This window comes from Bubalus kerabau, chromosome 21 (genome assembly GCF_029407905.1).
Source record: "Bubalus kerabau isolate K-KA32 ecotype Philippines breed swamp buffalo chromosome 21, PCC_UOA_SB_1v2, whole genome shotgun sequence".
Classification (NCBI taxonomy): Eukaryota; Metazoa; Chordata; class Mammalia; order Artiodactyla; family Bovidae; genus Bubalus; species Bubalus kerabau.
Genome location: NC_073644.1, coordinates 7441912 through 7462978, shown reverse-complemented (window position 1 = coordinate 7462978; position 21067 = coordinate 7441912). Strand labels below are relative to the sequence as shown.

The 21067-nt window shown below is 47.6% G+C and overlaps 2 protein-coding genes across 6 annotated transcripts in view; one reads left to right on the top strand and one right to left on the bottom strand.

Annotated features, from left to right (window-relative positions):
- The window catches only part of FBXO15 (F-box protein 15), a 37333-nt gene extending 28485 nt beyond the window's left edge, over positions 1-8848 (bottom strand). For 2 of the 4 annotated variants that reach the window (XM_055558975.1, XM_055558978.1), the window contains exons 1-2: positions 8318-8585; positions 1665-1775 (exon numbers count right to left, since the gene is read on the bottom strand). In XM_055558975.1, the coding sequence (XP_055414950.1) occupies positions 1665-1775; positions 8318-8445 (239 nt within the window). In that variant the 5' untranslated portion in view covers positions 8446-8585. Of the gene's footprint in view, positions 1-1664; positions 1776-7803; positions 7911-8317 lie in introns of those variants that run through there. The other 2 variants (XM_055558979.1, XM_055558977.1) reach the window with 2 other exon arrangements.
- Positions 8849-8917: 69 nt separating this feature from the next.
- On the top strand, positions 8918-14832 carry TIMM21 (translocase of inner mitochondrial membrane 21). 2 transcript variants are annotated; one of them, XM_055558980.1, is made up of 7 exons: positions 8918-9699; positions 10058-10118; positions 11531-11593; positions 11692-11789; positions 14042-14115; positions 14203-14308; positions 14409-14832. In XM_055558980.1, the coding sequence occupies exons 1-7, from the start codon at positions 9445-9447 to the stop codon at positions 14499-14501; spliced, it is 750 nt and encodes a 249-aa protein (XP_055414955.1). In that variant the 5' UTR covers positions 8918-9444; the 3' UTR covers positions 14502-14832. The 2 variants fall into 2 exon arrangements, with proteins under 2 accessions (XP_055414955.1, XP_055414956.1); XM_055558981.1 differs by lacking the exon at positions 10058-10118.
- The last annotated feature ends 6235 nt before the right edge of the window (positions 14833-21067 follow it).

The following is a 21067-nucleotide window of genomic DNA, read 5'->3' as shown; positions in this document are numbered from 1 at the left end:
GGGACACGGGCAGAGACGCAAACAAGGCAATGTCAGAAAGCAGACGGTGTCGCACCTCTGAGTGTAAAGGCCCACAGGGAGAACAAGGCCCGCCCCTCCCCTGGGCCTTCGGGCTGCCTCCCTCGCCCCCGCCCCCAGCACCTGGCTCCGGCAGCACGTGCAGGCCCCCCGCCCACTGCCTCACTGCGTGCCCGTCTCTGGAGGCTCTTCCCCAGGCCCTGTCGTCTCTGTGTTCAGTTCTCAGCTTAAATGTCAGCTCCTCAAGAGACGTCTTTGCCTGACCATCCTGCCCTACTAATCTGGATTAAAGAGTCCATTTGCTTTCTGGACAGCACGTACCCCAATTTATAATCCACTCCTTGTTTCAATCTGGGTCCTCCACAGGACTGGAAGCCTCATGAGAACACGTGAGTGGCTCACCAACTGCCTCCTTCCCCAAGCAGAGCGTTTGGTTCAGAGAAGGCCCTCGGGTATCCATGGATAGATCAGCTAAAGCGATATTCGTTCTAGTTCTCCTATCAGATTATTGTATGACGAGTCTATTCCCAGAGAAGAATAAGAAGACAACTCTTGAGAGTGCCTTGGAGAACAACATGACACCAGTCAATCCTAAAGGAAATCAATCCTGAATTGGAAGGACTGATGCTGAAGCTCCAATACTTTGGCTGCCTAATGCAAAGAGCCTACTCGTTGGAAAAGACCCTGATGCTGGGAAAGATTGAAGGCAGGAGGAGAAGGGGATGACAGAGGATGAGATGGTTGGATGGCATCACCAACTCAATGGACATGAGTTTGAGCAAATTCCAGGAGATAGTGAAGGACATGGAGACTGGCGTGCTGCAGTTCATGGGATTGCAGAGAATCAGACATGACAGAGTGAATGAACAACGACAAAATTCCCAGAGTGTATGGTTTTAAGTTTAAATTCATGTCCTTAGTTAAATCTTTCTTTTTTGGCTTTTCCTTTCTTTTTAAAAACATAGTACAAGTGTGGACATTGTAGTTACAATGCGATATTAAAAGTCCAAAACTTAGACTCAGGCTTTATGTGCGAATCCGCGTTCTGTAGCACGTGGACTAGGCGAGCTCCTTCCCCGCCCTGTAAGACGTCCCCGGTGGTGCCGACTTTCCAGGACTGCACTCAACACTGAGCGCACAGCCGCTGCCCCAGAGACGTGAGTGAGGTGCGAAGCCACAGGCATTCAGCATCAATTTCAAATAGCAAATATCTTTGTCCGTTTCTACAGATCTTGCTGTTGAGGGTCACAGAACGGAACCTGACATGACAGAAAAGGGTGCCCCAAATCCTGAAAGCCAAGTAGGTCAGAGACCTCCTGAGCTCTCCAAAGGACACAATTTAATCTTCTTTCTCCTTTCTCAAGGGTCTTTACCAAGTGGAAAGTGAATAATTGTGAAGAACATTTTTAAAAAAGGAAAATTAAATGCACTTGTCACTTTTACAAGTTCGGCTTCATGAAACTAGTCTGATGATGACGGCGACAGGCTGTGATGACTCATAGCCAGCTCTCCACGCTGTACATTCTCCCCACACACGTCTATTCTTAGAGAGCTCAAAATAGCAACCTGGTGTATCCGGCACTAAACTTTCTCTAATAACGCCGCCCTTGCAGCCCTGAGCTGCGGCAGAGCACCTCGCCCCTTACCTGTCCAGGGACGCAGAGCAGCCTGCGCTGGGCCTTCTGCACACCTTGTCCTGCCGGGCATGGAGACTCAGGGCAGTGGGGCCTGCGGGCAACATGGCACCTGGCCTCGTTCTGAAAGCAGACGTGGAAAACGCTAATTACAAAGGTGAGCTGTCCCCCTCTGCGAAACAGAAAGGACTCATACACTCCGACTCGCTGTGAAACTTCGTCTACAGAAGGCGGTGGGGTTGGGGGGCGGGGGAGCAGTTAGACATTCAGTGTCCTGAGCAAACCTGAAGGCTGGGCTGACTCTGCTGCGTCTTATAAACCATCAGCAAACCAAAAGGTGCTACAGAAAGAACTTAGTGGAAACAGTGAAGCAAATATCCTTCAATCAAAAATAAATACATTAAAAAAAAAGAGTACTGAATGGAAACAAAAAGGGAAAAGATAAAATGTGTTAACTGTCCAGTTTAAATAACACAATAGAAAAACAGTAAACATCAGTACAGTTTAAAAAAAAAACACTTAAAATCCTGAACTGGATCTGGCACAGTCTTCAGGTTTGCCCATCTTGGAGGGCTAACGAGCGGTTCCAGTTCTGGCTCCCGCAGTCACAGCCGCAGGAGGACCAAACACCCACCCGCTAAAATCAATGTTCACTACAGGCACCCCTCAAGACCAGCTATTCTCAACAGCAGCTGGGCAGGGACCTGAGACACCCAGAAAGCCAGCAAGCGCACACCTCCCGGTGGACATGCCGCTTCTGCTGGGGCGATCTGGAACCTGCTTCCTTACCTGCCCTCCACACACCTGACCCCCACCCTGCGCCACACACAGCGATCACTGACCCTCCCAGCCAGCACACCATTTCAGAATCGACCAGAACCTAGAGCACGCAGTATCCACATGCTTGGCTCACCAACCCTATGGCTCTGAGGATACACTCTGTTCACCACCAGTTTAATCACCCCATCCCATTTTTCCTACCAGATATGCACGATGATTGGGGGGCAAAGGGAGGGGACCCCAAGAACTTGGAAGTCAGGGCAATAGTCTCTCTGGGAGCAAAAGAATGAAGTCCATATGAACAGATCTAGACGGAAGATGGCCCTTGACCGTGAACACAGCCTGCTCTCAGGAGGCTTAGGGACAGTGCTGCCCATAGACTTGGCATCCCCTGGTGCCTGCCGTGGAGACACACATGCCAGGATGGACATGCCAGCAAGCGCTCAAACAGCCTGATGATCCCCCAGGTGCTTCCAAGCAGCCAGAGCACGAGTTTCTCTTCCCTTGCTAGATTTTTCTCTTCACAAATGAGCATACTGGCTGGCACATGGCAGGCCCTCAGGAAACACTGTGACCCTCTGTGCGCTGGCATCTCAACCCAGGAGAGGCAGAGTACCGTCCAGATCCTGCTGCCCCTCCATCCCGGCTTCACGCAGCAGAAGGCACTCGGGTGCTCTTCATCTTCCCTGACTTCCTGGCCAAGTCAGGGAAGAGTGCAGAGACGCAGTGTGGGATAGGGCAGGGCGAGATGCTCGTTTGGAAAGCTCTGCAATGCCCTCTCCCCTTTTAGTCAGAGAATCCCTCCTGGGCAGTAATTTTTATACTTCTACTGACATTTTTGTTTAAGCAAAGATTTCCATAGCCAACAAGCTTCAAGTCCACTGATCTTGCTATACTGCCAACCAGAGGTAAAAGACAATTTCCTAATTGTCTTAATTTCCTAGGGCTGCCTTAACAAAGTGGGCTTCCCGGGTGGCTCAGAGGCAAAGATCTGCCTGCCATGCAGGAGACATCGTTTAGACCAGAGTTGGGAAGATCCTCTGGCGAAGTAAGTGGCAACTCCCACCCGCCCCACCCAGTATCCTTGCCTGGGAAATCCCATGGACAGAGGAGCCTGGCGGGCCACAGTCCAGGGGGCCGTAGAGTCAGAAGAGACTGTGCAAACGTGCCTTACAGTACCTTGATCCAGGGTGGCTTCAAACAACAGAAACGCATTGTCTCACAGACCTAGGGGCCAAACAGGAAAACCAAGGTGCGGGGAGGGCCAGGCTCCCTCCCCAGGCTCCAGGACCGACTTGTCCTGCCTCTTCCAGCTTCTGATGGCGCTGAAGTCCTCCGTGCTCTCTGACTTGTGGCAGCTAAGCTAACCACAACCTCTGCTCCCTCCTGACAAGGCGGCCTTCCCTCGGTGTGTGTGTCTTCCTACACAGCAGCAGTTGCGTTCAGTTTAGGACCCACACTGATCCAGCATGACCTCATCCTAGCTAATGACATCCGCAGAGACCCTAATTCCAAATAAAGGCCGATCCTCAGGTTCTGGGTAGACATGAACTTGGGAAGAATGGGAGAAGGGGGCACAATACACAATTCAACACTACACACACAGTTTTTTAAAGCATTCCTTATTTTAAGCAGCTAACCAATCCTGCAAACTCTAGATGACCTGTGCTACTTATACAAAGAAAACATCTTAAGGAGACAAAGGTTTCTGAGCTTACCTAAGCTTTGAAGGATTTTTTTTTACTCTTCCATTTAATAACAATATCTATCCAGTCCTCAATGAGTTACCGTTAGACCCCTACACAAGTGTGCCCAGAAGTCTGTGAGTCTGTACACAGGTAGATACTATTGACTGATGACTGAGGAGCGTCTCTCACAGATAGATACTATTTTATAACTTAAACGAATACTGCTGTGGCTGATCAAATACAAATTTGTTTAGAACCATTAGTAAATTGGTAACAGCTTTTTGCCATTATGTATTTCTTCAATCAAAAGATGAAAAAAAAAATCAAAACGATCACCCTAGGCCTTTCCAAGAAAACCGAAGAAAAGTAAATTAAAAGATCTACCCATCAGTTTCAATCTAGCAAACTGGCAAAGACCAAATAAACGATGACAAGGGTGGCCTGGCTGCAGACGGGCAGGCATCCTCCTTCACTAGTGTAGCACAGATTGGTGCCAAGGGCAGGGAAAGTCAAGTCCTAGTATATATCGAAATCCTTCAAAGACAGGTATTTTTTTAAGCCAAGAACTTCAGGTCTAGAAATATATCCCAAGGCAAAAAAAAAAAAAAAAAGCCCAAAGGGTTCACTCAGGAACATGCATCTCAAAGTTGCCTACACTGGGAAAAGTACTAGAAACAGTATGTGGTTGTTGCTGTTTAGTCGTTAAGTCGTGTGCAACTCTTGTGACCCACCAGGCTCCTCTGTCCATGGAATTCTCCAGGTAAGAACACTGGAGTGGGTTGCCATTCCTTTCTCCAGGGGATCTTCCTGACCCCGGGATCAAACCCGAATCTCCTGGACTGGCAGGTGGGTTCTTCACCGCTGAGCCACCAGGGAAGAAGCCCCTGGAAACAGTACAGGATCAGCTCTTTCCCATGGCCTCCATAAAGTAAGCAACATTCAGCCAGTTAAAATGGACAGTTGCAACATAGGTGGAAGTGTTTGCATAAGAACAAGTTCACAGCGTCTGCACGGCCTGCTTCCTCACCTCCTACATACAGTGTGTACCTGCTAGGTTGCTCAGTCGTGTCCGACTCTCAAACATCACCGTCTCACCGAGATCTTCCGGCCATGCCCTCTAAACTCCAATCTGTACTTCACACACACGGTGCTCCCCCCATTTTTTTCCTTAGCACGCATCACCAGAAATCACACTTTTCGCTCACCCACCGCACTGGGGTGGAAGGGCTGTGCTGGCAGGGCTTCTGCATGAGGTCTGCTCACTGCCTATTCTTCAGCACCCACAACACCCCCAGCATGAAGAAGGCATTCAATAAATATTTTCTAAATTAATAACATCGATCGAAAATGCACATTCTATCAGCACACATTACAAAATCTTATGTTTGTATTTCTCTCTTCAGAGGAAAAAACCAAACACACACACACACAAAGAAAAGCAGTCTGCCAGGAAAGATAACAAGGTATTAACTGGTAATACATCTGATTCACAAGATTGGGGATTATAGAGTTTTTGGTGGTGCTTGTTTTTAAATAGAACTTGGAAGACTGGAGAGAACAGTGTACCCTCTAATACTTCCTGTGTACTGAAAATGTAATGAATTGTAAGGGAGGGCTGTTGTTCTCATCTCAAAACTAAGAACCCCACACACGGGAGGTCTGGGAGCACAGCTATCACAGCAAACAGCCTTTCAGCTGGAGCCTTCGCTCCCTAAGGCCCCCAGGCACTCTGGGCTCCAGGTCCTCCGAGCACACCCTGCAGAAAGCTCAAAACGTCTTTAACATTGTTCCCCAAAATTGTTACACTAGTGTTCCAGGTCAAGAGGGAATTCCCTGCCCACTAGCTCATATCTGTTCGAAAAGTACAGCCTATTTATTTGTTCCTGTTTTGTTTTTCCATGATTAAACTAGATCTCCTGAGCCCCTCATTGCCAGAGCTGAAGACTGAGGCTCTGATGAGGTAATTAAGTGACGTCTGTGTCACCATACATCTTATCGTTTTGGACTTTGGCACCATTGAGAGCACATCTGCATTTCTCCATAAAATAAACTAACTGCACATTCTTCAGGGCTACACAGTTCACCAACAGGAAGTCCCATGCATGTCATGAAGCTCTGTATGGCTACAAAGTTAAGCAGTGCGTATTAAGCTTTATAACTAGTAAGATGACATTTAGTTTAAAACCAATTTTTTTTCCAAGTGACAAACTCTACCTGATTGCTGTGAATTAAGTTCAGTATTTTAAAAACCTACTTTCTGGGCCTGATTCTTAATATCTGATAAATCAAAGAAATTAGACCAAGCAGAAATTAAGCCAACTTGACAGCTTTCTGTGATATTCTTACAGTTTAAGATATTTATTTATACAAATTCATATTTTGTGTTAAAAAGATTTAAACATATTAAACACTTTGTGTGATTCTTTGTTAAAATCTAATTTTTTCTGCCTCGAGACATTAAAAATAACCACCTACTTAGACTATAACCATTCTTAAGATCTGACTTTTGTTGACCAAAAAGAATTTATATACCACCAATAAAGTGAGTATGAGTATATATCACAGACTGCCATGCACACTTCCATGCCAGGCATAATTACAGGCATTCTAATTACATCATTTCAACACATTCACTCAACTTACAAAGTAAGAGATTATCATGTAACAATCATCCTGCTTCCCACTAACAGAACCTTATATATAAAGACTAATTTTATTAACAGTGGCAAATTGATTTTAAAGTTCAATCTTCCTACTTTAAATTCCTGCCTTTCTTTCCTACATAATAGAAATTTTGCAGGCACTGTCACCACTTTGTCACGAGGCTTGTGACATGTAGAGCGTTTACAGCTATTCTCAAGAACCAACTATCACTGTAATACCTAGGGACGGGGGCCCTGCTTCTAAAACTAGGGTAAACGGGGTAATGGATTCCGGCAGGATGGACACGGGACACAGTCCTGGAGATTCAGGGGAGAAAAATATACCTTTAGTAGTTGAGCTGGTGAGTAGTAGTCGTGTAGTGTTAGTCACTGCTTAGTAACAGAATCCTTTTCTATGCTTAAACACAAACATCTGGTTTATTAGAAGGCATAATATGGCAGACTTTCTATATCCATAAATCGAGATCTACAAGCAAAAAGAGTCTTCAAGAATGCAAACGGTCCTTAGCTATTCCTCCACCTTGCAATCTAACTGGGAAGACCGGTCCAGAGCTAGGAACAGCTCAGGATGAAAGAAAGGGATGTAATAAGACATGCAGACAGCACCAGGGATACTTCCTCCGACACCTGGGCCACTCACTCTGTGAAGTGAGCCACTGTCCTTGGAGTTAAGCTGAAGTTCCTTTTGGAAAGCAGTTGCCGCCTCCTGCGCCCTGCCCCTTCCTGACCTCACTCCTCCAATCTCCTTCTGTGACTGCAGAAGAGGACCACCCTTCAGGCGCAGGGTACCCCGAGAGAACTGGAGCAAAGACGAGCCCCCTGTCACCAGAACAACAACAACACACATACACACACCCTCCTCCGCTTGGACAGGAAGACTGCAGAAGAGAATCAGGGAGCGAGCACCGAGGGGTGTCTGTCTATTAACAGAAGGCATCCCCCCAGGGTCTGCTCAGAATCGCCAACCTGGCCGTGATAGCGGAGGTGCAGCTCCCAGACCAATCTGCCTAACAGCGTTACCTGGTTAGGGGCTGAGTCCTCCGTTCATGAACTGGGTGCAGGAGAGAAAATTGATATGTTTTTATAAGTAGAATCGACTTTTCTAAAGTCATAAAAAAGACAAAAACCCGGCCCCAGAATTAGGAAATAACTTCGGGAACACGCTTTGGAGGGGAGCGGGAGCGCGGAGATTCGCACCTGCCCCCGCAGGTGGGCGCGTCCACGCGGCGGCTCTCCGCGAGGGCTGCTCCAGGTCTAGGGGCTCGCACGCCCCCGTACCCCCAAGGCCCACTAACTGAATGAACCGAGGAGACAGAATATTCCAGTGAAGCTCCTCGACTTGTACCGTGACTTGAGCTTACCCCACGCTTCCAAGTTTTAGACACTTTCTCTCTCCGTCCTTCCAGACCTTTCCCGCGCAAACAGGTCGGAATCAATGAAAAGAAAGAGAAAGGGAGGCAGGGGAGTGAGGGGCTGCTCCCGTCGGGGCTCCCGGGCGCCCGCCCCCACGCCACCCCACCCCCCGGAGAGTCACCTGAACCCTGCGCGCCCCGCAGCAGCCCCGGGGCTCCCCAAAGCTGAGCCAAAGCAGCCAAGCGGCGGGGGCCGCGCCAAAAGGCATTGCCATTGCAGCTGCAGGAGCCGGCCGCGTCCGATCGCCATGGATACCCAGCGCCGACGCTCCTCCTCCGGGCCGTCGCACCACCCCGGGCCACGCCCCCTCGACGCTGGCGCGTGCGCAGCGGTGCTGTGCGGGGAGGGGCCGAGGACAACTCCGCCTGTCAGCCGGCTTCCGCGCGGACGCCGAGGACGCCTGGCGGCGGCGAGGACACAACTTGGACTTTGTGCTCCCACGCGGGCTGAGGCGGCTTCGCCCTCCCCACCTGCTGGCTCTGGGGTAGTCTGGGCTACTTCCTGCCCGACTGTTTAAGAACACCAAACGAAAAGGCTACATCGTCTGCCCAGAGGCAACAGCAGGGCCACAGTTAGACCGAGAATTCCCCAGTTGTCACGGCCCCTTCTAGAGGGACATCGGGATAGGCGGTTTGTAACCGCGAACTTGGTTTTTGCAAGTTCCTGAAGTACGCAGCGCCAGGGGCTCCAATCCCGCCCGCCACCAACAAAGCCCCTCCTTCCTGCCCAGCCGAGCCGCGCGGCGTCCGTGCAGGGGCGTGTGGGAGACCCCAAGGCGTCGGCGCGCGTCCCGGCTGCCTTGCACTGTGGGAGATGTAGTCTTTGAGCGTCCCGCGCCGCGGCAGTTCCGGGAGGAATGCCGCCCTCGAACTACCACTCCCAGGACTCCTAGCGGTCTTCCAGGTCCTTTGCAAGGGGCCTACCGGAGATCAGGTGAATGTCAGCAGAGAAAGGAATCCAAGTATTTTCAGTCCAGTGAAAGGAGAGCCGAAGAGAAGGGAAAGTGGGCGTCAGCTCCTTTCGGGAGACGTTCTGTCTTGATTGACGCAGTTGGAGCTAACGTTTTTGCCGAGCACGTCCGTGCAGCGTCACCGGTGTGGACGCGAGCGCTCGAGCCCGCGTCCGGCCGGGTGTGTGGCAGGTCGCGAGGGTCTGCTCTTCACAGCTGGCGTCTTCCCTGAGCGGGGCGGCCTTCCGGGAGCATGATCTGCACTCTCCTGAGAGCTGTGCGGTGCACGGAGAGGCTGCATGGGTGCCCCGGGAAGCCATGGTTTCTGCCACACACCGTGCCTCACAGAGCTTGCTCGCAAACTGAGCCCAGGTGGGGATGCGGGCTGCAAGAGCACAACACAACGGCGCGACCTAGGTGTATTTGGGGAGTCACCCAGAGATCCATCTGGACGCAAGTACGGAGCCCCCAGAGCGCGAAGGAGGACGGCAGCAAGCAAGTGTCTGTGCACAGGAGTCAGGGTGGGGAAACCGTCCTCTCAACGTCACAGAAAGGTAAAGGGGATTCCGTGTAGCGATCAGTCTCAGCAAACGTGACGGGAGCTGCCAGTGCCCTTTATATAAGTTAAGAACCGAGAATAAACGGTAGACGCAAATTAAAAGGTAGAACCGTTGAAGGCAGTTCAGAAGCAGAGAAGATAGGCCTACAATTTTCTTCCCAGATTTGAGAACTCACATTTGACGCTTGATTTTGATGCAACTTTGCTGAATTACACCTGTAAGATTTTTCTCAACTTTTATTAGTTTGGTGTGGAGAGAGCTTATAAAACCGTTGTTTAATGTTTTGTAACAGACAAGTAGATTTCCCAGGTGTTACTTCATCTCATTCGAATTTCACCGTTTACTTTTTCAGACAGGACTCAGTAGTATGTATAAGGCTAATTTCCCCGGTTTCACGCAACTAAAAATTGAGTGTAAGTATTTCTAATCTCAGTTTCCTAATAGCCATGCCAGTACCTCTTAGGACAACCACACCTGTCTTTAGCCTCTAAGAATAGCGCTGTCTCTGACATATGGCCCTTAGCTGCAGTGCTGTTTTTTATTTACTATTTTGATTAGTGGGAGGCAGTTTTAGAGGCTTCCATTGGACTTTACTCATTATGGTATGGTGGGCAATGCACCTCAAAGGACCTAGTTTAGGGACTGTTGTTGCTGATGACTGAGTATAGCTGTTCCAGTTATACTTTAAAAATCAGGGAAATGACCGTCTGGTAAGTCCACCCAGCTGTGACCCTCTTACATGCCAGGCTCTTTATTACATAGCCACCACAGGTACTTAACAGAGGGACCGTAGAGACTCCTTAGGTTATTGATGTCAGCTTAGACTCTGTCCAGCGGACCTTGAAGTGTCCCCTTTTCCAGCATAGGGTCACCAAGTTAATGGCCGAGGGGCTCTGGTGAAGGACCAGGGGAATCTTATTCTTGTGCAAGTGCCTCCTGATGGAGTTGGCCATCCTTCGGTAAATGAATGCCAGGAGTGAAGAGCGGTTCAGGTCCAAAAACCGAGCTGTTCGTTGTCACGACTGTTCCCCCCTGGCTTCAGTGCTGGGCCGTCCCCAGGGCTGTCAGAGCAGCTGGTGAGCAGTGTTTTCCAGGCCCTCCCTCGGGACAGCCGCCCTTGGTGACTGACGCCCACTCGCGCACACCCACAGTTCACCGCGGCAGTCCTGTCATTTTACTTAACTTAATGTGGACCCCGCTCGCTCCATCTTTCCAAGCACGAGCCGAGCTGTGCACCAGCTCCCAGGCTGCTTGTCAGACTTCAGTGTTTGATCGGAGAGTGCTGATCAGTCAGCTCCCATTCGTCCCGGTCTGTATTTTGCGCCCATTCCCATCTCCCTTGGGATATAGCTGGCTCTGCTGGTGGGGCCTCCAGCTGCTTCAGGGCTGGGGTGGCCCGTTTCCACCTTCCTTCCAGTTACGTTGTACCCTGGCAGGAACATGTGTCTTGCAAGGTGGAAGCCCCCACCAGGTCTTCAAGCAGGAGGAAGAGCTAGCCTTTAACTGGGAGGCGTGAGCTGCCACTTCATGTGGGAGGGTTCAGAGGAACTGGATCAAAAGATTTCCTCATCTTAGACAGTAAGGAGGCATTAAGATCAAGTACCTAAAGTACCAACTCCTCAGCCCTGCTCCCAGAGTCGGCTGTGGCTCTTTCCAAATAACTCTGCAGGTGATTCCAATGCGCAGATTTGACAGCAGCTGCTCCAGAACACGTGCTGACCCCTCCCGTGTCCCAAACCCACATCTCACCTGCTAGAGATCCTGAAGCCCAGAGCATCCAGCTCATGTCTGGCACACATGTAACCGGGGTATTTTCTCTTTACAGTGAAAGAAGCCGGAAGAGATTTTACCTACTTAATAGTGGTGCTTATTGGAATCACCATTACAGGTTGAAATCACAGCAAGTATAAACCTCCTGAATGTCTTTTTCACTTTCCATTTGTCTCGTTCTTGTTTTGCTAGATCTCCTTTTTCTGTGATTTTCAGGTGGCTTGTTTTACACGATCTTCAGAGAACTTTTTTCTTCATCTAGTCCGAATAAGATATATGGGAAAGCCCTAGAAAAGTGCAGATCACATCCCGAGGTTAGTCTTCAAGGCTGAGTTATACAGACTCGGACAATAGGAAGGAAAAAACGTTGGGGTGACCGGGGGAATGGTGGGCAGAAGTCACATAGTGGTTCCAAGACTGGTGAAATTTATGTAATAATTCGGAATGGTTAGGTTTTGATTATGTTATTAGCTCCTTGTTTGCTATTTGAAATGCTTTGATTTACGGGCAGCACCCAGAGGTCCATACAGGGACATTTCAATTCTAATTGTAAAAGCTTAGACTATATCAGCATGTTAAACTCATGCAGTAAGTGTCCAGTCTTTTTAAAAACCTGATCCATGACCTCATGGTCATAGTGGGAATTGTTGGAGCTTACTGAGAGCATCGTGCACACCACACACTCTGCCCAGGCTCTAAGCGCTCAGTCTCTCTCCTGCATGCAGAAGAACACTGACATTTAAAGAGAGTAAATTAACAAAGCTAAGATGACCAAGCCAGTAAGAGGGAGAAAGTGAGCGTGTTAGTCTCTTAGTCGTGTCTGACCCCTTGCGACCCCATGGACTGTACCCTGCCAGGCTCCTCTGTCCAGCGGATTCTCCAGGCAAGAATCCTAGAGTGGGTTGCCATGCCCTCCTGCAGGGGATCTTCCTGACTCAGGGATCAAGCCCTGGGTCTCCCACATTTGTAGGCAGATTCTTTACCTTCTGAGTCAGGAGGGAAGCCTGGTAAGAGGGAGAGCCAGAACCTAGTCCAAGTTTGTCTGATTCCAGATCTTATGTCTTAAGCACAGCCTGCCTGAACCACACCCCAGAAGTAGGCAGGCACAGAAAAACCGCGTTAATTTTTTTTTTTAAAGGATCCCATCGAGAAGGAAGTTTTCCATAGGGCTTTCCAGTCACAGAGAGAAAGCCAGTGTAGCCTGTGAAGGCCCAGATTTCTTACTCCCTGGGTGCAAAGCTTCAGCATTGAAAAATCTAATTCATTTAAAGCTTAAGTCTTGTACTTTGAAAGAATATGGCACATAGCATCATAAATCGCAGGGCCGTTTCTCATATAGACCAAGGAGTAATAACAAAGAGACGGTCCCTGGGGAGAGCGGGAAGGTTTCGAACCTGCAGACGCTGTCAGCGTACATCCTGTCAGCATCCATGCCCTGCCCTGGGTTTCCCTGGGCACCGCCTCCATATGCTCCATCAGTGTCTAGTCCTGGCGGGACAGAAGCCTCGGGAGCTAACGGTCTCTGACGTCTTTCCTTCATACTGAACTTGGGCGATCTGAGAGCTGTGGGGGAGATGCCACTCTGAGTGAAACTCAGCAGGGAATAAGGAAGTTCCCACTGTAGTTCCTGGGAAACCTAATTCTACCTGAAAAGATACGCTTTACACACTACCATGATAAATATGACCAGTCACGTAGTTAAATGTTGGAAGAGATGAAGAGTTGCTACGTTGTTCACAAACTAGCCGTTCAGTGATCCTCAGCATTTGGAACAAAAGAGAACTTCCCTGAATAAATGCGGAGCGGAATGTTTTCAAGCTCATAACTTAATTTGCTGCCTGAACGAGCTCTACAAAGAATAATTAAACTTTAACAACTTGATTTTGTCAGCATTTATTAGGGGCCTATTCTTTGCCAGGCACTGTGACTGATTGAAAAACAGAAAATTCTAATGTTCTGATACTGACATGTTTAATCTATTGTAGTGAGTTATTTGAAGAATTGTCCCATTTGTTTCATAGTTACTATTGTTACATAGTTCTTTAATATGTCTCATCTTACCTATTACTTCTTTTTCTTTATGTCTGAAAATTCTGATACTGTTGAGTGAAGACACTCAACAAACAAACTAAATATTTCCAGAGTTGAAGCAATATTTGTTTTACTTTCATATCAAATTTGTATTTTATGAAAATATTCCAAAGTATTTGCATTTTCAGTTCAGTGAAAATTTCATTTCCACTTCATTGAGTTTTCCCATTAGGAATAATGCTTTCCTACCCCTCAATCTGGTTTGCTTTAAATAGGGTCATTTTTTTTTATATGTGTGTTTAGTGACTAAAGTATCATTTTGCTCTCATAAGTTTTAGTATCAGACACCATTGGGTAAATGTTGCTAAAAATGTTCAACAGACATTAATTAGAGTGAACTCTGGGAGATAATGAAGGGCAGGGGAACCTGGCGTGCTGCAGTTCGTGGGGTCGCTTGGTTTGTCAGAAAGTGTTTTTCCAGGAAGCTTTAAAAAACCGTAACCCTGACGGAGCAGGCCTGGTCTGTGTGCTCTAGGTCATCAGTGTCTTCGGCGAGCCCGTCAAAGGCTACGGGGAGGCGACACGGCGAGGCCGAAGGCAGCACGTTAGGTATCGGATCAGCCGGGAGCCGGGGGGCTAGTGGGAGAGGCTTAAGTGAGAGGAAGTCAGGCTTGTGTCCTTTCATTTTCTTGACAGCTTTATTGAATACATGAAAGACGGGCTGAAGCACATGCGAGTGAAGTTCTACATCCAGGGCTCGGAGCCTGGGAAGCAGGGAACCGTGCACCTTGAAGTGAAGGAGGTGAGCCGTGTGGGTGAGTCCCGAACCCGGACTCACGGGACGTGCCGAGGGGAAAGCACAGCCTTGATGCTCTTTCGTTTATGTTTTTGTTTTTTTCCAGAACCCAGAAAGTGGTGAATATGAATTTCGGTATATATTTGTAGAACTTGAACCCTATTCTAGAACTATTGTCATTGAAGATAATCGGTCCTGAGACAATCAGAAGAACAAGCAAGCTTGTGTTTCCTGAGGAGTGTGGCAGGCTCTGATCATCACAGCCCTCCGCCAGCCTCTGTTTTGAATAAAACAGGAGGGAGTAAAGCTTATAAAAGTGAAGGCTACTGGGTCGTTGTTACATTTAGACAAACTGAATTAGAGATTTTCTCGTAGAGTGAAAAATCATGAAATAGAGCATACTTTATATTAAATCTTTGCATTAATGGTCACAGACAGAGTTTCTGCTCTACTTAACATCTTTTATGATAAATTTTTGTTATTAAAAGTTTTACACCATGTAATAAAATAAAGTTCAGTATTCAATGCTTTTTTATGTTGTATAAAATCTGTGAAATAAAATTGAAACTAATAAGATGTTCAATTGAGAAAGGAGTACATGAAGGCTGTATATTATCACCTTGCTTATTTAACTTATATGCAGAGTACATCGTGCAAAGTCCTGGACTGGATAAAGCACAGGCTGGAATCAAGATTGCTGGAAGAAATATCAGTAACCTCAGATATGCAGATGACACCACCCTTATGGCAGAAAGTGAAGAGAAACTAAAGAGCCTGTTGATGGAAGTGAAAGAGGAGAATGAAAAAGCTGGCTTAAAATTCAACATTCAAAAAATTCAGATCATGACATCCGATCCCATCACTTCATGGCAAATAGATGGGGAAACAATGGAAACAGTGAGAGGCTTTATTTTCTTGGGCTCCAAAATCAGTGCAGATGGTGACTGCAGCCATGAAATTAAAAGATGCTTGCTCCTTGGAAGAAGCTATGACAAACTTAGACAGCATGTTAAAAAGCAAAGACATTACTTCACCCACAAAGGTCCATCTAGTGAAAGCTATGGTTTTTCCAGTAGTCATGTATGGATGTGAGAGTTGGACCATAAAGAAAGTGAGCACTGAAGAATTGATGGTTTTGAATTATGGTGTTGGAGAAGACTCTTGAGAGTCCCTTGGACTGCAAGGAAATCCATCCAGTCCATCCTAAAGGAAATCAGTGCCGAATAATCATCGGAAGGACCGATGCTGAAGCTGAAGCTCCAATATTTTGGCCACCTGATGAGAAGAACTGACTTATTGGAAAAGACCTGATGCTGGGAAAGATTGAAGGTGAGAGGAGAAGGGGACGACAGAGGATGAGATGGTTAGATGGCATCACCGACTCAATGGACATGAGTTTGAGCAAGCTCTGAGAGTTGGTGATGGACAGGAAAGCCTGGCATGCCACAGTCCATGGGGTTTCAAAGAGACATGACTGAGCCTTAGAAACATCTAGACATACTTCTAAAACACAGACAGCATAGTTCTCAGAAGCTGACTTTAAAAGCTGCTGAAGTCTTAGCGTGCCGGCTCTAAGAAATAGAAGACTGAAAATTACGGATGCAGTATTGTCACAGCTGAAAGCATTCATGGGTTAGTAAAACAAAATCACAACCAAAATAATGTGCGTCTAATGCCTCTGGAAGGTTGAAAGTTCTGTAGGAGCAGGCTTGGAAAAAGGAAAACATGAATACTGCTCTTCAGAATACATACACACACACACACACACACACACATACATCAGCAAAAGATGGTTTTGCAGCAAAAGAACAACCAGCTTGTAAAAAGACTTCATATGCAACAACAAAAAAAAAAAACCCAGGTCTCCCACATTGCAGGCAGATTCTTTACCAGCTGAGCCACAAGGGAAGCCCAAGAATACTGGAGTGGGTAGCCTATCCCTTCTCCAGTGGATCTTCCCAACCCAGGAATCGAACCAGGATCTCCTGCATTGAGGTGGATTCTTTACCAAGTTATCAGGGAAGTCCTATGTAACAAAATGCAAAGAAAAAAATTAATATTTTGATCATAGAGATAGTGGAAGCACAGTAAATGCTTTGATACATGTCTATTGATTTGACCCTAAAGAGTTTTGTGCACTTTTGGGAAAAAAGAATTTTTTCATGGTAAAATATTTCTTTGACTGCAGTGAAAATGGTGTGACTATTTTGGTGGCTCAGACAGTAAAGAATCCACCAGCAGTGCAAGAGACCTGGGTTCAATCCCTGGGTGGGGAAGATCCCCTGGAGGAGAGCATGGCTATCCACTCCAGTATTCTTGCCTGGAGAATCCCCATGAACAGAGGAGCCTGGCAGGCTACAGTCCATGGGGTGGCAGAGTCGGACAAGGCTGAGTGACTAACACGTTTACTCAAAAACTCCCAACATAAACAGCTCAGAATAACCATTCGCATTAACCAGATACTCTGGGTCTGTCTTTTCACCGTGAGGCATCTGATGCTGGGGCAGTCAGTGATATACACAGAGCTTCTAAGAAAGGTGCCCCCCGCTTCCCCTGACACCACAAGGACCTGCTGAGGCATCTGCTCCTCTTCCACTAAATCCTGTTTCCAGATGCCCCACCCAACCTAGGAAAGGATTAGTCAGTGCTTCTGTTTACAGTCATCATTACTAAGATCTCTGGTAAGTTGCAAAATGCCTCTCCTCTTCTTCCTGTCCTTTCCCCTTTTCATGGAATTTATGGGGAACTTTTGTTAAAAACAGTTAACAGCAATGCAAAGACCTCATTAGATATTTTGCATGTATCCATTCCATGGACTGAAGATCTAAGGAATTTTCAAAATAATACTAAAAGGAAGCATGCCAAAGTGGAATATTAGTTGAAATGGTCAAATTCATCAGCTAGAGATCCTGGCTTTATTTCTGGCAACTAGTATCCACTGGGGCGTGTATTGCACCTTATATTTGGTACATGTGGCAGCATCACAGGCTTCCCTGGTGGCTCAGTGGTCAAGAATCCGCCTGCAGTGCAGGAGAGGTGGTTTCAGTCCTGGGTCGGGAAGATCCCCTGCAGAAGGAAACGGCAACCCATTCCAGTATTCTTGCCTGGAGAATCCCATGATCGAGTCATGTATCAAGTCACAGGCAAAAGACAAAAGCAGTGGAGGAAGAGAAGAACCAAGTGACTTGGCAGCAATGGCACTCCAGTCCAGGGGAGCCTCAGTGATGAGAACTCGTTACCCACATTCACCGGCTGTTCCTGCCACGTGCGAGCGGAGACACGGGGCTGTTCATCTATGTAAGCAAAGTTGTCACCATTGTCTCAGAGAGGAGGAAACGCTACCAAACAAACGTGCTCTGTGGGGCCGGCAGATTCCTGCTTACAGAGGAGACGAAGGCCTGTGTGTTGATTTCTCAAGGAACCAAAGAGGCGCAGACAATGAAGACCAGCTGTTCGTTTTTTCCAAGAAGCCGCTGTGTGTGATGGGCTGCCTGCGGAAGCTCCCAGTTTTGCTTAGGAGCAATTCAGATAAAAACCATCAAGCTTTTAAGCTAAATGTCATGGTCATTAATAGCTACTTATATCTAACCTATAGTTATGTAAAGTGGATGAAATACATCAAAATATTTCATTTTTCAAGTAGTTTCAAATAACTGGATTGTAACAGGTTTATTCTTTTTCATGTCAGTTATAAAATGTTCATTTCTGTTTTTTATCAAGCATGACGGCATCATCGTTAGTATTATTATTAATATACTGGTTTATTTTATTTGGTTCAGATGGTAAAGAATCTGCCTGCAATGCAGGAGACCCAGGTTCCATCCCTGGGTTGGAAAGATCCCCTGGAGAAGGAAATAGCAACTCACTCCAGTATTCTTGCCTGGAGAATCCCAGGGACAGAGGAGCCTGGTGGGCTACAGTCCATGGGGTCGCAGAGTCGGACACGACAAACAGTAGCATTTTATTTCAAATTTATGCAACCAGGACATGCCAGAACATTTGCTAAGCTTCTCATGAGTGATGCCACCTGGCAGCCACCTTGCTTGCAGGGCTCACCGTACCCTCTGACTGTGGGGAGGAGTGCAGCCTGTGGCTTGACTGCTTCCAGTCCTTGAAGTGGTCTTGATTTGGTTGCTGTGGCTGCAGGCTTGAGCTGCCAGCACCCCTCCTCTGTCTGCAGAGGCCACCTGCAGAGTTCTAGAGACAGGAGTAGAGGTTGGGAATCCCAGGGCAGGGGCACACAGGGCCCACTCGCTCCAGTACCCAGGCATCTTCGCCCAGAAGCTCAGCCCCCAGGGGAACAGTGGGATGCGGTCTCTCCCACTTAAATCCATCACAGCTCAGCTTCCCCACACTCTTCCGCTCAGTGTGTTCCCTTCTCTCCATCACTCTCTGACTCTCCACCCCTCTTCTCTCTCCAGTCCCCACCTCACTCCTCCAGCTCCTCATCTGCTCCCTATTAGCTCCTTAACAGACTGTAACGGAGACTTACAAATTGTGTTCCTTCTTCCTGATTTAAATCAGGCCAGGTGGATATTGGGCTTTCCTTGGTGGCTCAGATGGTAAAAAATCCGCCTGCAATGCAGGAGACCCAGGTTCGATCCCTGGGTCAGGAAAATCCCCTGGAGAAGGAAGTAGCAACTCACTCTAGTATTCTTGACTGGAGAAGCCCATGGACAGAAGAGCCTGGAGGACTCTGGTCCATGGGGTCGCGAAGAGTCAGACACCACTGAGCAATTAACACACACAAATACACACACACACATAGATGGCTCTCTGGGTCTCTGGAACGGAAGATGGGAGGATGAGTCTTATCAGTTGAGTACCCAACTAGGGAGCACCATTTAATTCATCACAGGGCCCAAGAATCTGTCATTCTTAATGGACTCATAGTCAAGTAACACGGATAAATCGGGAACGATGGGCCAGGGGAAGGCCCACCGTTGATTCTCACTGCTTAGCAAGCTTGTCACTGAGTTTCCTGTATGTGCAGGTGTCCCTCTAACCAGACCATCTTCCTCCTCGGGACAGAGCCTTAGCAGGGCTCAGTACACACACACCTGTGAACGCTGGTGGCCCTGAGAGATGCTGCCTCGGGTTGCACTCACACAGCTGTTTCTCCAGAACTCAAATGTCTCATCCTGGCCCCTCCCCAGCCACATGTCCCAGGGCTCCGCTCCCACCTGCTAACAGGACATCTGTGGTCATTTAATAGACACCGGCTCACAGATGGCGGCTCAGTTTGGGAAGGACGATTAACCTGCAGCAGAGGTCAATTATCTGACTGTTCCTGGTGAGAGCAAAGAAGGTCGCCTGGAATGCAACTTCTGTCAGCCTCCCCGCCTGCCCAAAGAGAAGCAGCAGAGCCTTGTCCTCCAGCCTCCAGCCGAGCCTTCCCTGTGCTCCAGGCGCTGGAGGAGCCCTTCAGAGCCAAGTGTCCACGAGGACCAGGGAGCAGGCTGTAACTGACAAGCTGGCCCCCAAACCCTGACTTCAGTAGAGCTCTTTTTTTCCCTGAAAATCCTAAAACCACAGATGATATTCCTCCATGATTTCATATGACCCAGCTGATCAGACATTAGAGAGCCATGTTTAGGAATAAGCAAAGGGATTTAACAGATTACAGCCACAGTCACCCAGCTGTCAGGTTGAAATGGCAGTGAATTGCTTGAGCTCTATAGTTCAGGTCTTTGTCCACCTTAATGCCTTTTACAGAAGTTACCATGAAGTCCTCGTGACAGGATTGCCAGAGGGACACCCTGCAGTGATTTTTCGACTTACCTGCAGGGGACTTTAGAAATACCCTTTGGCACTCTATGGAAATTGTGACATTATAAAGCAGTATTCAAAGAAATGAACAATACGTGACAATTTGTAGGAGAACAGCCTTCAGATCTGAGAACATTTGCAGAACGAGAAGGAATATAGGACTGTTTAATGTGCTTAAAGGGTTTACGTTAATTAGATTCTGTATCTTGGTCAGAATATTTTACAGAGGGAAAAAGAAATAAACTCTTAGCTCTGGAGCATTTTTAATATGCTGTTCGAATACCTTGTTCGAAATTACATTGAGCAGAACTGTTTGGAGAAGTGTTTGAGTTGGGTCTGTTTTAAAACCTTGTCATTGAGTTCAACTACATTTTCAACTTAGGTTCTGGATTTATCCCTGAAAAGGAGAAATGGTTTCTTTGTGCTGTGAAATCTTCCCTCACCAACTATACTCTGCACAGAACATTTTCTTTTACCATTATAAATATCTTCTCCCACTGGCCTTGTTCATTATTAGGATTTTACTTGTAGGAGTCCGGTTTGGTCCTGGCCTGGGATTGTCTTCACAGCTGAGAGGGTGTCAGTAGCCACTCAAGGAGTCAGGGAGATGGGTCCCTGATCTCACGTTCCCACTCAGCCACTGGGCCAGGAGCGCTGAGGCGTCCGGCTGGCAGGAGAAGAAAAGATGCTCCTCCAGGCGGCTTTTGGCTGCAAAAACATTGTAGAAATCACCTATCAGACAAGCCACATTTCCACTCTTCAGGGAGAGGAGTCTGGGAAATCTTGACAGTGCTGTGAAAATCAAGATCGTGTTAAACTATGAGTGGGAAATCTGCAAATGTCTTACGCTCAAGTATCCAGGGGCACAGCTGTTGAGCTACAGAGACCCGTAAATGGAATCCTTGTTCTGCCCCTGACATGGCTGAGTCACATGGACAATCTCACTTGACCTCTCTGAGTGTCGATGCATCTGCTGGCGACATGGAGACCAAGGAG

Excerpts from the sequence above, each read along its gene's own strand:
- TIMM21 (XM_055558980.1), top strand. The coding sequence starts at position 9,445 with ATGGGTGCCCCGGGAAGCCATGGTTTCTGCCACACACCGTGCCTCACA. Across the intron at positions 9,700-10,057 it reads CCTCTCAACGTCACAGAAAG|ACAGGACTCAGTAGTATGTA; the intron begins GTAAAGGGGATT and ends TTACTTTTTCAG. Across the intron at positions 14,116-14,202 it reads GGCCGAAGGCAGCACGTTAG|CTTTATTGAATACATGAAAG; the intron begins GTATCGGATCAG and ends TTTTCTTGACAG.